The sequence below is a fragment of the Triticum dicoccoides genome, chromosome 5A (genome assembly GCF_002162155.2).
Source record: "Triticum dicoccoides isolate Atlit2015 ecotype Zavitan chromosome 5A, WEW_v2.0, whole genome shotgun sequence".
Lineage (NCBI taxonomy): Eukaryota > Viridiplantae > Streptophyta > Magnoliopsida > Poales > Poaceae > Triticum > Triticum dicoccoides.
Window position 1 is genome coordinate 508,368,773 of NC_041388.1, and position 17,331 is coordinate 508,386,103.

The 17,331-nt window shown below is 50.7% G+C and overlaps 1 protein-coding gene across 1 annotated transcript; it reads left to right on the plus strand.

The window, feature by feature from the left end:
- The first annotated feature begins 13,630 nt into the window (after nt 1–13,630).
- Nucleotides 13,631–16,682, plus strand: LOC119302431 (protein STRICTOSIDINE SYNTHASE-LIKE 10-like). The gene is made up of 3 exons (XM_037579470.1): nt 13,631–13,990; nt 15,485–15,751; nt 15,925–16,682. Exons 1-3 carry the CDS (start codon nt 13,710–13,712, stop codon nt 16,469–16,471), a joined length of 1,095 nt encoding a protein of 364 aa, XP_037435367.1. The 5' UTR covers nt 13,631–13,709; the 3' UTR covers nt 16,472–16,682.
- Nucleotides 16,683–17,331: the final 649 nt, after the last annotated feature.

Genomic DNA, 17,331 nt, shown 5'->3' on the forward strand with positions numbered 1-17,331 from the left:
AAAGTTTATTAAATTCTGAGTTACGGTTATTTAGTTATGAATTAAAGCATTTTAACATGACATAGGAGCAAATTTAATCAAAAAGCATTTTAAACATTTCAAACATAGATGAAAGTTGGATATTATGAAACTAGACAAAATTCTAAGCAAGTTTAATATATAATTTATTTAGATCCGATGCACGGTAAATTAGTTATTAGATGCATGAAGTCTAGGGGGTTTTCCGCAAAAACTGCTATCTCTGGAATATTATCTAAATTGTCCACTGAAAAAAATAGGAGTTGGGCCGAAACTGGCTGGCCCAACCGTGCATAGTGGGGGTTAGGGCGGCTGCTCACAGTGGGCTGGCTTCGCGTGAAAGGGCCGGGGAGGATGGGCCTTGAGGGAGGGACTCAGCGGGCTGGCAGCTTGCGACCGGGAAGTCAACGCGGGCGCTGGTCGTCCTCGTCCCCGCGTGCTCACGTAGAAGGAGGGGAGGCAGTGGCCGATGCAGGGGAAGCAGAGGCGCGGCGGTCTCGAGCGGCAGCGGGCTCTAGAGAAGGCCGGCGAGGTGCAGGCGGGGCGGATCCGGCGCGGCTCGGGTCCCAGTGGCTGGAGCTGGAGGTGGCCGGCGATGTTCAGGGCGGTCGCCGCAAGCTGCAGGGGAGTGGGACGCGTCCATGGCAGGGAACGGCGACGGGGCATCGCGAGGAGCGGGACAAGGCGCTGGTCGTCGTCATCGGGCTCGATCCCGCCTGGATCGAAACGACGGCTACAGCGGGCGATGGCGCTCGACGACGCAGGGAAGACAAAGGATCTCGTGTCCTGACGAAGCAAAGGAAAACAGCGGCAGCGGCGGAACTTGGCACGGCGACTCATGCAACAGGGAATGCGCGAAGGAAGGCAAGGGCTTGGCGGGACGCTCGCCGGCGACCTTGAGGACGAGCAGGCGCCGCGGCTCCAGAGCATGGCGGGGCGGCGAGGTTCGGCGTACTCGGTGACGCAAGGGTGGCGCAGATGCAGGCAGCAGAGACGAGCGGGAAGACGAGCGCGGGGTCGAGCGCTGCAGCGGGGCGCTCGTCTCCTGTGCGGCTCGGGCATGAGGGGGTCAGGCGGTCGAGGAAGCAGGGGCCCGTCCGGGTGGCCTGAAGATTGAGGCTGCCGTCGGGTTCGGGCATCCATGGCGGTTTCCTTAACAGAGAAACAAGAGGGAGTTGATTAGGGACGCAGAGAAGAAAAGAAAAGGAATAGGGGCAACGCACGAGGGACTAGCCTGGTGGTTGCCAGCGGCGGCGTTCGTCGACGGACGGCGAGGCGAGGAGGGGGCCAGGGACGAGGCATCGCTCAGGCAGGGGAAGGAGGGGCGCTGCGGGATTCGAGCGGCTGCGATGTGGTGGTTGGCTCACTTGGGAAAACGAGGTAGAGTTGGTGGATCTGGATCCCGAGGAAGATAGTGGCGGCGGCTAGGAGGATCCCTAGAAATTAGGTGGGTTGTCTAGATATATATAGTAGGTAGGTGAAAGGAGAGGGATTTAGATCATCAGATCGAAATCTGACGGACGAGAATAAATATGCCAAAGAGTCCAATAAATAAAACGATGATATTTTATAGATGTTTGGGGATGATCCGGACCCGTTGGTAACAGCAGAGCGGGTCGGGTTCGGGACAGTCTCGGACGCGCACGTGAGGGGTTCGATGCACTGTGCCGAGAGGGTTTCGGGGTCTGACGGTTGTCAGCGGACTGTGCAGGAAGCTTTGGAATGAGAGAAGAGAAGACAGAGACCCGGCGACTGTTTCCGGAGACCGAAAACGTCCGACGTTTGACCGACTATAATGTCGCTATAGTTATCCGTTGGGCTATCAAACGAACCCCGAATGCGATGAAACTTGGCAGGCGGCCTACCTACAACATAACAACACAACATGCCAACTTTCAACCCATTCCGAGAACATTTTTCGGCCACTTTTACAATACTATTTCGGACATGCCGCGGGCGCGTGCAAGTGTGTCTGGACTCAGAACGGACAACGGACGGAACTGGGAAACCCGGACGGATGCAAGTTTTGAAAACATGATGTTGCAATGCACATGATGACATGACAAGAATGCAACACGCAAACAAATGACATGGCAACGACGGCGAATAACTGGAAGACACCTGGCGCATCGGTCTCGGGGCGTTACATGTCCTTCACATAGAAAACCTGCGCCACATCATTGGCTAGGACGACCAGTTTGTCAGTGTACCCAAGATTGTTCAGATCCATTGTTGTCATTCCGTATTGTGGGTCTACCTGTACCCCGCCTCCTGACAGGTTGACCCATTTGCACTTAAACAAAGGGACATTAAAATCATGTTCGTAGTCAAGTTCCCATATGTCCACTATGTAACCATAATATGTGTCCTTTCCCTTGTTGGTTGCTGCATCAAAGCGAACACCGCTATTTTGGTTGGTGCTCTTTTGATCTTGGGCGATCGTGTAAAATGTATTCCCATTTATCTCGTATCCTTTATAAGTCAATACAGTCGAAGATGGTCCCTTGGACAACGAGTACAACTCATCACAAACAGTGTTGTCACCTCTGAGATGTGTTTCCAACCAATTGCCGAAAGTTCTGATGTGTTCACATGTAATCCAGTCGTCACACTACTCCGGGTGTTCGGAGCGCAGACTGTTCTTGTGTTCATCGACATACGGGGTCACCAAGGTAGAGTTCTGTAGAACTGTGTAGTGTGCTTGAGATCAAGAATGTCCGTCCCTACATATTATTTAGTCACCTCCAAGCGTGCATTTTCCAGTCAGTCCCCCCTCATACCACGATATAGGGAGACCTATCTTCTTAAGGCCAGGAATGAAGTCAACACAAAACCCAATGACATCCTCTGTTTGATGGCCCATGGAGATGCTTCCTTCTGGCCTAGCGCGGTTATGGACATATTTCTTTAGGACTCCCGTGAACCTCTCAAAGGGGAACATATTGTGTAGAAATACGGGGCCCAGAATGAAAATCTCGTCGACTAGATGAACTAGGACGTGCATCATGATATTGAAGAAGGATGGTGGGAACACCAGCTCGAAACTGACAAGACATTGCGCCACATCACTCCTTAGCCTTGGTAAGATTTCTAGATCGATCACCTTCTGAGAGATTGCTATGTCTCGAGCTAGCGTTGGTTTTCTCCGAAGAGGAGGGGGTGATGCAGCACAGTAGCGTAAGTATTTCCCTCGGTTTTTGAGAACCAAGGTATCAATCCAGTAGGAGGTCACGCGCAAGTCCCTCGTACCTGCACAAAACGGTAGCAACTCGCAACCAACGCTTAGGGGTTGTCAATCCCTTCACGGTCACTTACGAGAGTGAGATCTGATAGAGATAATATTTTTGGTATTTTTGGTATAAAGATGCAAAGTGAAAAGTAAAAGCAAAACAAGTAAAATAAAGTAATGGAGATTGATATGATGAGAATAGACCCGGGGGCCATAGGTTTCACTAGTGGCTTCTCTCAAGAGCATAGATATTCTACGGTGGGTGAACAAATTACTGTTGAGCAATTGATAGAATTGAGCATAGTTATGAGGTTATCTAGGTATGATCATGTATATAGGCATCACGTCCGTGACAAGTAGACCGACTCCTGCCTGCATCTACTACTATTACTCCACTCATCGACCGCTATCCAGCATGCATCTAGAGTATTAAGTTAAAAATAGAGTAACGCCTTAAGCAAGATGACATGATGTAGAGGAATAAATTCATGCAATATGATAAATACCCCATCTTGTTATCCTCGATGGCAACAATACAATACGTGCCTTGCAACTCTTTTTGTCACTGAGTAAGGACACCGCAAGATTGAACCCAAAGCTAAGCACTTCTCCCATTGCAAGAACTACCAATCTAGTTGGCCAAACCAAACGGATAATTCGAAGAGACTTGCAAAGATAACTCAATCATACATAAAAGAATTCAGAGAAGATTCAAATATTATTCATAGATAAGTTGGATCATAAACCCACAATTCATCGATCTCAACAAACACACCGCAAACAGAAGATTACATCGAATAGATCTCCACGAGAGAGGGGGAGAACATTGTATTGAGATCCAAAAAGAGAGAAGAAGCCATCTAGCTACTAGCTATGGACCCGAAGGTCTGAAGTAAACTACTCACACTTCATTGGAAGGGCTATGGTGTTGATGTAGAAGCCCTCCGTGATGGATGCCCTCTCCGGCGGAGCTCCGGAACAGGCCCCAAGATGGGATCTCGTGAATACAGGAAGTTGCGGCAGTGGAATTAGGTTTTTGGCTCCCTCTGGTCTAATGGGGGTACGTAGGTATATATAGGAGGAAGGAGCACGTCGGTGGAGCTCCGAGGGGCCCACGAGGCAGGAGGGCGCGCCTAGGGGGGCGCCCTCCACCCTCGTGACCTCCCCGGAAACTTCTTGGAGTAGGGTCCAAGTCTCCTAGATCATGTTCAGTGAGAAGATCACGTTCCCGAAGGTTTCATTCCGTTTGGACTCCGTTTGATATTCTGTTTCCTCGAAATACTGAAATAGGCAAAAAAACAGCAATTCTGGGCTGGGCCTCCGGTTAATAGGTTAGTCCCAAAAATAATATAAAAGTGGAAAATAAAGCCCAATATAGTCCAAAACAATAGATAAAGTAGCATGGAGCAATCAAAAATTATAGATACGTTGGAGACGTATCAGAGATTGCATTGAGGAATGCACATAGCTTCACAATGGCTAATCGGACGTTTTACGGTAGAAGCCCCCTCAATGCAACCGGAAGCAGTTGCGTCATAATCACGTGGCAGTCATGATACTTTAGGTTCTGGAACTTTTTCTCTGGCATATTTATTATTCCCTTTATATTCGACGAGAAGCCAGACGGGACCTTCATACTGAGCAGGCATTCAAAGAATATTTGCTTCTCTTCTTTGGTAAGAGCGTAGCTGGCAGGACCTTCATACTGCTTTGGAGGCATGCCGTCTTTTTTGTGCAAACGTTGCAGGTCCTCCCGTCCCTGAGGTGTAACTTTTGTCTTCCCATACATGCCCAAGAAGCCTAGCAGGTTCACGCAAAGGTTCTTCGTCATGTGCATCACGTCGATTGAAGAGCGGACCTCTAGCTCTTTCCAGTAGGGTAGGTCCCAAAATACATATTTCTTCTTCCACATGGGTGTGTGTCCCTCAGCGTCATTCAGAACAGATAGTCCGCCGGGACCCTTTCCAAAGATTACGTGTAAATCATTGACCATAGCAAGTGCGTGATCACCGATACGCATGGCGGGCTTCTTCCGGTGATCTACCTCGCCTTTGAAATGCTTGCCTTTCTTTCACATTGATGGTTGGTCGGAAGAAATCGACGATGGCCCAGATACACATTCTTCCTACATTTGTCCAGGTATATACTTTCGGTGTCAGCTAAATAGTGCGTGCATGCGTGGTATCCCTTGTTTGTCTGTCCTGAAAGGTTACTGAGAGCGGGCCAGTTGTGGATGGTTACAAACAGCAACATGTGCAGGTTAAATTCCTCATGCTTGTGCTCATCCCACACACGTACACCATTTCCATTCCACATCTGTAAAAGTTCTTCAACTAATGGTCTTAGGTACACATCAATGTCGTTGCCGGGTTGCTTAGGGCCTTGGATGAGAACTGGCATCATAATGAACTTTCGCTTCATGCACATCCAAGGAGGAAGGTTATACATACATAGAGTCATGGGCCAGGTGTTGTGATTGCTGCTCTGCTCCCCGAAAGGATTAATGCCATCCATGCTTAAGCCAAACCATACGTTCCTCGGGTCACCTGCAAACTCAGACCAGTACTTTCTCTTGATTTTTCTCCACTGCGACCCGTCAGCGGGTGCTCTCAACTTCCCATCTTTCTTACGGTCCTCTCTGTGCCATCGCATCAACTTGGCATGCTCTTCATTTCTGAACAGACGTTTCAACCATGGTATTATAGGAGCATACCACATCACCTTCGCAGGAACCCTCTTCCTGGGGGGCTCGCCGTCAACATCACCAGGGTCATCTCGTCTGATCTTATACTACAATGCACCGCATACCGGGCATGCGTTCAAATCCTTGTACGCACCGCGGTAGAGGATGCAGTCATTAGGGCATGCATGTATCTTCAGCACCTCCAATCCTAGAGGGCATACGACCTTCTTTGCTGCATACGTACTGTCTGACAATTCATTATCGTTTGGAAGCTTCTTCTTCAATATTTTCAGTAGCTTCTCAAATCCTTTATCACACATAGCATTCTCTGCCTTCCACTGCAGCAATTCCAGTACGCTACCGAGCTTCGTGTTGCCATCTTCGCAATTGGGGCACAACCTTTTTTGTGATCCTCTAACATGGGATCGAACTTCAGCTTCTCCTTTTGACTTTTGCACTGTGTCCTTGCATCAACAATGACCCGGCGGAGATCATCATCATCGGGCACATCGTCTGGTTCCTCTTGATCTTCAGCAGCTTCCCCTGTTGCAGCATCACGGTATTCAGGGGGCACATAGTTTTCATCGTCATCTTCTTCTTTGTTGTCTTCCATCATAACCCCTATTTCTCCGTGCTTCGTCCAAACATTATAGTGTGGCATGAAACCCTTATAAAGCAGGTGGGTGTGAAGGATTTTCCGGTCAGAGTAAGACTTCATATTCCCACATATAGGGCATGGACAACACATAAAACCATTCTGCTTGTTTGCCTCAGCCATTTCGAGAAAATTATGCAGGCCCTTAATGTACTCGGAGGTGTGTCTGTCACTGTACATCCATTGTCGGTTCACCTGCGTGCATTATATATAATTATGTGTTTCAAAAGTAAGAAAATTAGACAAGTATCTATCTAAAGTAAGAGTTGTTTTTCTTTCAGAAAGAAGACAAGAACAAGAGGCTCACCACGGTGGTGCCGGCGACGAGATCAGCGCGCGCGATCGACGGTGGTGAAGGCGGGGACGGGACGTGACGGACCACTAAACCTATGCAAATCTTGGGGAAAATGGATCTTGGAGATCGAGCTTCGAGAGAAGAAAACTTAACTAGCGTGGCTTGGGCATTTCATCGAACACCTCATGTGCATTGGAGGTGAGCTAGAGCACCCAAATGCCCTCCCCTCGCTGCCAGAAAAAACAGAGCACTGTGGAGTGCTCTGCTATGGCGAGGGGGTATATATAGGCAACTCATTTGTCCCGGTTCGTGACTGGAACCGGGACTAAAGCTCCCCCTTCTATCCCGGTTCTTGCCACAAACCGGGACCAATGTATGTGGGCCAGGAGCGAGGCCCATTGGTCCCGATTCGTGCCAGGAACCGGGAAAATGGATCCATACGAACCGGGACCAATGCCCATGAGGCCCCGGCCGGCCCCCTGGGCTCACGAACCGGGACGTATGCCCCCATGGGTCCCGGTTCGTGACTGAACCGGGACTAATGGGCTGGCCAGGCCCAAACCAAAGCCCTATTTTCTACTAGTGTCGGCTCCCTCCCTCAGGCGTTGTGGTGGCCCGTCCGGCGAGGCCCTGCCCCTGTTGCGCGGCACCTCACTATTTGTCAGGACCCCGACTCAATGCCACATCGATCTAGCATGTAACACCTCATATCACTTTGCGGCCTCACGCACGGTATTCCCACGGGTGTCGTCTTACCTTTGCCCGGGACCGTTTGCGTCTTTTGGCACACGTATATGGTAGTGTCGCTAGCATCCATATGGTAAGGAGCCCGGGCTGACATGGCTAGTCGTAAACCCAAAGTGGCACAAACTTACAGGGACAGGCATCCATGACCCAACATCGAACGTGTCGGTCATCAGCGAGTGAATCCAGGCTGTAGCACTGGGCTAGCAGGACTCCGGTGAACCGGGCTGTAGCGGGCTAACAGGACTCCGGTATTCATCGCGTGACATTTCCCCGAAGGGACAGACACAGGAACGAAGAAGGACACATGCCGGCCAGCCTAAGTGTTCCGGAGCAGTAGCAAGCTACCATGGCTCAGTGGAGACACTAGGAGACATTTCCCGGTAAGAGAGGCTACTAAGGATAAACAACTAGATAGTCAGATCCCACACATACCAAGCATTTCAACAACATACACACAATATGCTCGATATGTGCAGATACAACATGGCATCACAACATGACTCTACAACTCAAGTAATTATTCAATAGGCTCCGAGGAGCGAGATATTACAAACATGGGTCTCATGACCCAACACTCAGAGCATACAAATCAAAGCACAAGCGGAAGCTATCATGTCTGAGTACAGACATCTATAAATGAAAAAGGCTGAGAAGCCTGACTATCTACCAGATCCTGCCGAGGGCACAAGATCGTAGCTGAGGTAACAAGCTAAACGTCGAAGTCCCCGCGGAACTACTAGTGAGACTGAAGTCTCTCTGCAAAACATAAAATAGGCAAACGTGAGTACAAATGTACCCAGCAAGACTTACATCAGATCTATCTACATATGCATCATTATCAACAAGGGGGTGGAGGAGTTTGACTGCAGCAAGCCAGCTTTGACTCGGTGGCTAACCTGAACTACGACTGCAAGTAACTCTTTTGAGGTGGCGCACACGAGTCCACATATTCACCATATCAATACACCACTATGGATCCATTCCCGTCTCCCTACGCGAACGCCATCCATAGCACTCACGCTTATCTTGCGTATTTTAGAGTATCCACTTTCACTTGTCTATGAACTATGCAAGGGGTCCAAGTTTCCATATCCGAGGAATCCGGCTATTCGAATAGATAATGATAACCCTGCAGGGGTGTACTTCTTCACACACGCTCTCGCCACTTACCGCCCTGTACACGTCATGTATCTCGGCAACCTTCAAGCGGAAGCCGGGCGAGGGAGTCGGCCACGACCTGACTAACCGAACAAGTCTCTAGTCCAGGTTTATCGCCTATTCGGGTTCCATCCGCAAGGAGATCCGGCCGGGGTGTCGCTTACGGCCCCAAACGATGTGAGCAGGGTTCCCAAGCCCACCATCCGGGTGCCACTTGGTACACCGGGCCACTGTGCCTAGTCTGTCCCAAGCCCACCTGTACCGGGTGCCACTTGGTAGACTACTAACACTACCTACAAACACCAGAAACTAGTTGCAACTCCTGGACAAAGATCATGTTGATTAATAAGTCGAGAGGGGTCGAGTTACCGGAACCCAATGTGTGGTAGTAGCTGTTCATGGATCACAAACACAGAACTCAGTTCCTGAGGACGGCTGCAATGAGACAACCCACCATGTACTCCTACATGGCCTCTCACCGCTACCTTTACCAAATCGTGTTCACACACTTAGCTCACACACATTGGGACATGTTCACACGCCTCTGATTCATCCCCGATGAATCAGACCTGACTCAACTCTAAGCAGTAGCAGGCATGACAAACAAGCATGAATGAGTAGGCACATTAGGGCTCAAACAACTCCTACTCATACTAGTGGGTTTCATCTATTTACTGTGGCAATGACAGGTCATGCAAAGGATAAAGGGGTTCAGCTACCGCAGCAAGTAACAAATATGTCGTTGTTGTCCTAATGCAGTAAAAGAGAGCAGGGGCGAGAGAGTGGGATTTTATCGGAATGAACAAGGGGGTTTTGCTTGCCTGGCACTTCTGAAGATAATATAGCTCTTCATCGGTGTCATCGATCACATCGTCGGTACACGTCTATCGAGAGGGGACAATTACCGGCAAATACAGAAAAAACACGATCAATGCAATGCACAATATGATGCATGCTATGACATGGCAATATGAATGTGTTTTGGGCTAATGCACCTAAAACCAGATTAAATGAAGTTGGTTTGAATCCAAGATTCAAATTCAAACTCCATATGTGGTTATTTAAATGTCATTCACTTCATTTGCCCTAAACAGTAGTGATAAGTTGTTCTAACATGCACGAAAATGGTACAGATGGATTCCTTGAATTTTTCTGATAATTTTTCATATATAAATTATTTAATTTGGAGTTACGGTTGAATTTCTATGATTTATTGAAGTTTTAGCTATTTTCTGGAATTTCCTGATTATTTTTTAAATCCAGAAAATACTTATTGCGTCAGCCCCACGTCACAGTGACGTCAGCAGGGTCAACTGGGCTGGTCCGGTCAAACCTGACGTGTGGGGACCACACGTCAGTGACACAGGAACTAAACAGGGTTTAGTTAATTCTTAACTAACGTAATTAGAAGGGCTGGGGCCCACAGTCAGCGGGTCAGTGGGTTAGCTAAAATTTAATTAGTACCTAAACCAAATTAGCAGGGCCTCGGGCCCACATGGCAGTGAAACAGTGGCTAAATAAATTAAAATAAACTAAACTAATTAACAGGGGGGCTGGCCCCACCTGTCATCGACCCAGGGGGGGTCAAACCCCTGGTCAGCAGGGCCTAACCTGCCGGCGGCTTGACGCCGGCGAGGCCGAGACGGCGGAGGCCTTCGGGTTTCTTGCTCCGGCGGCCAAACACCGCGCGGAGAGGCTCTGTGGGTTCCTAGCGCTCGTGCGCATCCGGAGGAGGTGACGGAAGGACGCGGGGTGGTCAGCACTCGCCGGAGCGGAGCTTGCGGCGGCGGCCGGAGTTCGGTGGTTGCGGCTGAGAGGGCTAGAGCTCGCGGGCGAGGGAGCTGAGCAGCGCAGCGGCATCTACACAGCACACGGAAGTAGTCTGCGAGCTCGGTTTGGTCGTCGGGGCTTGCTAGCGCTGGCAGTGACGAGCGCGGCGGCGAGAAGCTCTCGGTGATGGCGGGAATCGAGCTAGCGAACCAAATCCACCACGGGGTATGAGGGGAAAGGGAGAGGGGCTCACAGGGAGTCGTATGAAGAAGACGGCGAGCTCAGGGAGGCCCTGTGGACGACGAATCGGGCGGCGGCATCCGGCGGCCGTGGTCGGGGAAGAAGGGTCGCGGCGTCGTCTTAGGGTCCTCCGGCCTTGCGTGGGTCGGCGGAGAGGCGCTCGGGTTCTAGGCGGAGCTCGTGGGCTGGTCAGAGAAGCGAGGGGGCGGCGGTGGCCGCGGCAGCAGCAAGCGGCGGCAACGGTCGCTCTCGGGTGCGTGCGAGAGAAAGAACAGAGGAGATGGGGACGAGGGAGTGAGCGGGAGGGTTCCAGGGGTCGAGGCGGCGCCGAGGAGAAGGCGCGAGGCGTCGTGGTGTCCAGGCGATGCAGACGAGCAGGGTGGTGGCGTGGCGAGCTCGAGCGCGTGCGCCGAGTCCCTCCTCTGCCTACTGGCGCGAGGAGGAAGGCGACAGGGAGGAGGAGGTGGGCTGGGCCTCGCAGGTGGGCTGCACAGTGTTGGGCTGTGGGTGGGCTGCCAGGTAAGCTGAGTAAGTTCTCTCTCTGCTTTTATTTACTGTTTTCTATTTTTGTTCTGTTTTATTTAATTGGCACTGAATTTTAATTCAAACAGAATTTGAAAACAGTGCCAAAACTCCCCTGGATATTTTTAAGTCACTTAATGGACTTCTCCACATATACAAAAAATATCTCAGGTCATTTGAAAATATATTCACTATATATTATGAATATAACTCCAAATTCAAATAAAATATTGATTTAAAAATCAGAGCCCAATAATTCCTTAGAAATGTCCCAAAATTTTGGTTTGATCTATAACTCTTGCCAAAATTGTCAGAGCTATTTCTAGGGCATTTTGGATTTACTGATTGCAATTTTAGGGTTTCTTGCCCCTCTTTTATTTAGGGTTTTGAGGCTTCCAATTTCCCTCAGTTCAGGTTTCAAAAATTTAAACATGATGCTCAGATGGAAGCAGGCACAGGACAGGCCAGAGCTAGGGATGTGACACTATTGTCCACCCGGGAACGGGTTGGGGTCAAGCTGGTGGCAGATCTGGCATCACTTGCCCAGATCTGATCGATGGTAGTGGTTGCTGGCGCCAGTGTTCCATCCGGCGGCCCTGGAGGGTGGTGGTGGTGCGACGTGTTGCCTTGGCATTGGTGGGGAGGGCGGGTGCTGGTGCTCCCATCCGTGGTGGCGACGCTTGGCTGGGACTCTGCCTAGCTCGGGGTCGGCCGGATCCATGGTGGTATCACAAGGTGGAGCGGGTCTATGCAGGAGCTGACAATGCTAATGGTGCACCAGCATGCGGCACCGTGGTTCGGCAGGCAACGCATGGTGATGCTGCCGACCACCTTCTTCAGGGTTTGTATCAACGGTGCGCGGGTTGTTGGGCGGGTGCCGGTGGTGCCGGCCGCATGCACAACAGGGAAAGTCCAGATCTTGGGTTTGTGCTCGGGCGGGTCAGATAGGGGGTCGGGGCGGATCGAAGCTTGTGCTTCGGGTAGGTGAGGTCAAACTTGACCAGGGTTTTGCTCGCGGGTGGTGCTCGTGCTCTCCTCGTGGGTAAGGTGGTCGATGGTGGCGGTCGTGGTATCGTTGCGTCGGTCCGTGCATTCACGTCGGTGACCACGGACAAGGCGTCGTGCGAGCTCGCTTGGGCCGAGGGCTTGGGGCTTGCTTGTCGACGGTCGTCGGCAATCATGAAGTTGTGTCCCCCCCCTCCCCCCTCCCCGGTCCATCGGGATTGGCTGGAGATGCGGGCGTGGGTGCCTCCTACGATGAAGGTGCCTACCCAGACTCGGTGACTGATGTCAGGCTAGGAGTAGATGGGGTGCCTCTGCTTTTCCTATTGTGGTTGAGTGCATTATGAAATGAGCGTGTATGGTGTATGGCGACAAGGATGCCGGGGCGGCGGCCTCAGATGGCGGTGCGCATGGTTGCTCTCCGGCGGGCATCATCGCGGCGGTGGTGGTTCTCCTTCTGGTTTGTGTGGGCGGCGAGAGGTGTTGCGGTGGGTGGCTCGCGCACGCTCTCTGTCCTCGGGTGACGCCCTGGTCCGGATCTTGGGATCTGACCTGGTCACTTTCGTCCTGGCTGACTCGTTGTGGAACGGGTGACATGCCGAGCGAAAGACTATGGGTGTCACGCTCTTCTTGAAGACGTCGTCGTGGTTCTTCTCTTCGTGTCAGGGCTAAGGGTGAAGACCTTTGTCCACTGTGGACTCGGTAGTGGTCTCTTGGGGGCATTGTCGTGGATCTTAGGTGTGCTAGGTCATCACGTGGGCTGTGTTCAGATCTTGGTGTGCTCTTTGCCGGTAGCGTAGTCGCGTGCGTTCTGCTTATCTGATCATCATGGGATCGGCTTTATAAGAGGGCTACATCATCATCTTGCATTATTCGCCTTTGTACTTTTATGGTTGTTGCTTTTTATATAAAATGGGACTAAAGCCTATTTAGAGAGATTTGAAGGTGAGGATTCATTTCCGGGCGAGCTTTCCGACCTCAGGATTAAATCAGACTTTACTCAATTGCACGAAAGTGACATGGCTTTGGGTGTGTGTCATGCGTGTGTGCTCCCCGCGTCTCCGGGGATAAGTGACGTGCGCGCCACCGAAGTCTCGTCGTCTCCTCTAGGAATCTGGGCACCGTGACCACCGTCCGTCCCACCTGCCAAGGGAGTGCCATACACGAAAGACGACGAGACGAGACGAGACCACCAGACATACTATACTGCATCGTGTACGAATACGACGCGTAGGACTCCAGGTCTCATCCCTTCCCTTTAAATCCGTTCAAACTAGCGTGGCCGTCGCCGTGTCAGGCGGCCATATATAAGCCCTTGTCGCCCGGCGTCATCTATATTCCCCCGCGTTCCATCGATCGTGGTATCGCCGCGTACGTGGCTCGCGACCACATGATGACCGTCAGCTGCAGGCTCGTGGCGGTCGCCGTGGCGCTGGCGCTGGCGGCGGCGCTCCTGTCGTCATCGCCACTGCACGGCGACGTGCGGGAGGTGGTGGAGATACGCGACGTGGAGCTGATCCCCGTGGACGGCGGCGCCGCGGGGCCGGAGAGCGTGGCGTTCGGCGTGGGCGGCGAGGGCCCCTACGCGGGCGTGTCGGACGGGAGGGTCATCCGGTGGCTCCCGGAGGAGGGCCGCTGGGTCGACCACTCCTCCGCCGCCGCGCCAGAGCTGTAAGCCTTCGCACTACCGTGTCTCCTTGCTTCTCCGATTCCATACTGCATCTGCATGGGTTGCATGATCCTCCTCAAAGTAGACGAATTAGCAGTTCAGTGATGGTGCTTTGCGCGATCCAGTTCTGATCAACTCAGTAGAGGTGTCAGTTCATTCCTTCGACTATAATTAACTCTCTGATTGACGGACGGCACGCCGCTCGATCGGAAACCGACGTTGTACTACGTACTACTACGGCGACTACGATTAATTAGAACCGCCGATTAGCTAAATCGTTTGGTAATGGTGTCACGTCACAGTATGGCTGCTCCTGCTTTTGCCGCGCTACCCGCCGGAGACAGAATTGTCGATGGCTCCACGCGCGGACAAGCAACCAAATGCTGCACTGTTGTTATCTTCTTCACCACAAGGCAAAAAGGCAATCACCGTCTGACGTAGCTACCCTCCCTGTCCTGTCTCCGACACCCGTGGCAAACTACCAATTGGATCCAGATTTTTCCCGGGGCGACTGACTACTGACAGGACAGATAGATGCTCCTACTATATCGTGGATCACATGCGAATTTTCTTTTCAAAAATGGAGGCCAGAGGCGATTAACGTAGATACACAGAGAATTGTACCTGCAGAGAATCCAAAATGTCATTTCTGACAAGAAAGCAAAAACAGACGATCACATCCCTTGAAATTATACACTTCTCCTGAATTTGGAAATATCTTCTTATAACAATAAAACGATTTATCTACACTGCTTTTAAGCAAGATCTTGATCCGATCATGTCAGAAATTCAGATAGCTAGCGTACCCCCATAAATCATGACTGGTAGAACAACAAAGTACTGCGTGTGTATCACGTGTGTAGTACTGTAGTCTGATATGTTTGCATTCTGATGAGAATGTAGGCGACGAGTAACAACACGACAACCTTTAAATTTCAGGTTAGTTGCAACTTGCAACCGTCAGAGAGAAACTCGTTTTTATTTTGTCAGAAAGGGACTACGGGCATGTACAATAGTTCTATCTTAGCAATGCCATGTATGATAAATAATGAGGTGGAGGAGAGAGAAATTATAAAAAAAGGCTTGTCTTCTCTTATTTGAGAGAAGGCAAGAGGTGATCTCTTAACACAATATGTCTCACCATATTTTTAGGAATATCTAGTTATTGGAGATAAGGCTAAGAGATGACCCATTGTAGAACATGTTTTTTTGTCATATCTAAATTACATGCAAGACTTAAGATAAGATTGTCTTATTAACCATTGTACATGCCCTACTACACGAATGAACTTTGACATCTTAACTACGCCGATCTTCTCGGGATGATCATTTTTTTTGCTGCTCCTAATGCAGCACTAAATTAAAGTTTATGGGCCTAGAGAAAGCGAAATAGTGTTGAGTATCAACATCATCCGCATTTACTTAACATCAAGGCGAGATAGCTAACGCTAAGCATATTTGGTTTGACTAAAGCTGATCAATTGTGTGGTCTGCAGATTGGATAGTTGCAGAGGATCCCAGGACCCGATGAAGGAGCACGAGTGTGGGCGCCCGCTGGGCCTCAAGTTCAACAATAAAACTGGGGAGTTGTACGTCGCAGATTCTTATTTTGGGCTGAGAGTGGTCAGCCCCGGGGATAACGTTTCAAGGCTGATTGGGCCTGGACAGCCTGGGAGCCCCTTCAGCTTCGCCAACGGCGTCGAGATTGACCAGGAAACTGGAGTTGTCTACTTCACCGAGACCAGCACGAGATTCCACAGAAGGTAACGCCATCCCCTTCAGTTCTTCTGCTTACTTTGGTGAAGTTTTAGGCATATTTTAAGTGCATGAATATCCACACGAATCAGGACAAATTCTCACATTCCAAACACACAAGCATCGTTATTTGTAGTACTACTAGTTAACCTAACGAGTGAGGCTTGTATTTCATTTGCAGGCAGTTCTTGAACATTGTCATATCCGGTGACGCCACTGGCAGATTGCTCAAATATGACCCTAACACCAAGGAGGTTCAAGTCTTGGTCGACGGCCTGGCATTCCCCAACGGCCTTCTCATGAGTGAAGACGGATCCCACCTTCTCCTCGCCAAGACCACAACTTGCAAGATCCACCGATACTGGCTCAAGACACCCAAGGCCTCAACCCTCGAGGAACTCGTGCAACTACCGGGCTTCCCAGACAACATCAAGGCGAGCCCGAGAGGCGGCTTCTGGGTCGGCCTCCATGGCAAGCGAGGTAAGATCGCCGAGTGGTCCACCTCTTTCCCGTGGTTGAGGAGGTTGGTCATGAAGCTGCCACCCCAACGCGTGCAGCGTGTCATGGCGTTCCTGAGCCGGTTTGGAAGTCAGGTGATTGCGTTGAGGGTCAGCAAGGAGGGGAAGGTGTTGGAAGAGGTAATCGTGCATGACGCGGCGAGGAAGATGTTTGGATCCATCAGTGAACTGGAGGAAAGGTGTTGGAAAATTAGACAAGTTCATGATTAATTCCAGTAAATAATTCATGACTAGAAGAGATACTAACATGCAAAAATCTAGCAAACTAGAAGAACAGCAAGACATGCATAACAGCAGCAAACACGTAACAGTAGCTATAGAAACAGACATGAACAAAGGATGTTAGACGTACTGATCGTTAGCTATTATGGGTGCGACAGTGTTGATGACGATGTTGGCGACGATCTGCTGCTGACGGCGATGAATACGACGATGAGTAGCACCGCCCGACTTGGACGGAAGACGACCCGTGATGAAGAATTTGAGCAGTCGCGCACAGCGCTTCCCAAAAACCTAATTCGTCCTCTCCCGGTGCAGGATCACAAAGACGAACGGTTCCGGAGACCTGCTCTCCCACGCGCCGATGCACGCCGGCGTTTGGGATGGAGTAGACTACGATGGCGGCGCAAGTTGTGAGATGAGGCAAAACCCTAGATGTTTTTCGGTGTATCTCTGGCCGCAGCCGGTAGCTGTATATATATTAGGACCAGAGGCGGTATTGTGTCGCGACCACAATCCCAAACCAACTCGGTTTCTAATTCGTATACTTACCGAACAAGAAATCAAAAAACTTGTCTGCCAAGACATAAAAATAAAACGGCAAAAGGAAGCTGCGCTCCTGCAAGGAGACGGACCGGATTTCGGCGGACCATTCACGCGCATGTCGCATGTACGCGCCGCCTCGCCTCGCCACGGCCCGGCCCGGCCCGGCCAGGCCAGGCCAGGCCAGGCCAGGCGAGGCGAGCGAGCGCGCGCGTGTGGTTTTCCCTTTCTCTTCTCATACATCACTTAGAGTGGTAGAGAGAACCCACTATATAAAGAGGTCCAACTCTTCTTCAACTTCCAAGGTG

Bases quoted from the DNA above. Each gene is read 5' to 3' on its own strand.
- LOC119302431 (XM_037579470.1), top strand. From the start codon at position 13,710: ATGATGACCGTCAGCTGCAGGCTCGTGGCGGTCGCCGTGGCGCTGGCG. The intron at 13,991-15,484 runs GTAAGCCTTCGC...TGTGGTCTGCAG, and splicing joins TCCGCCGCCGCGCCAGAGCT to ATTGGATAGTTGCAGAGGAT. The intron at 15,752-15,924 runs GTAACGCCATCC...TTTCATTTGCAG, and splicing joins AGCACGAGATTCCACAGAAG to GCAGTTCTTGAACATTGTCA.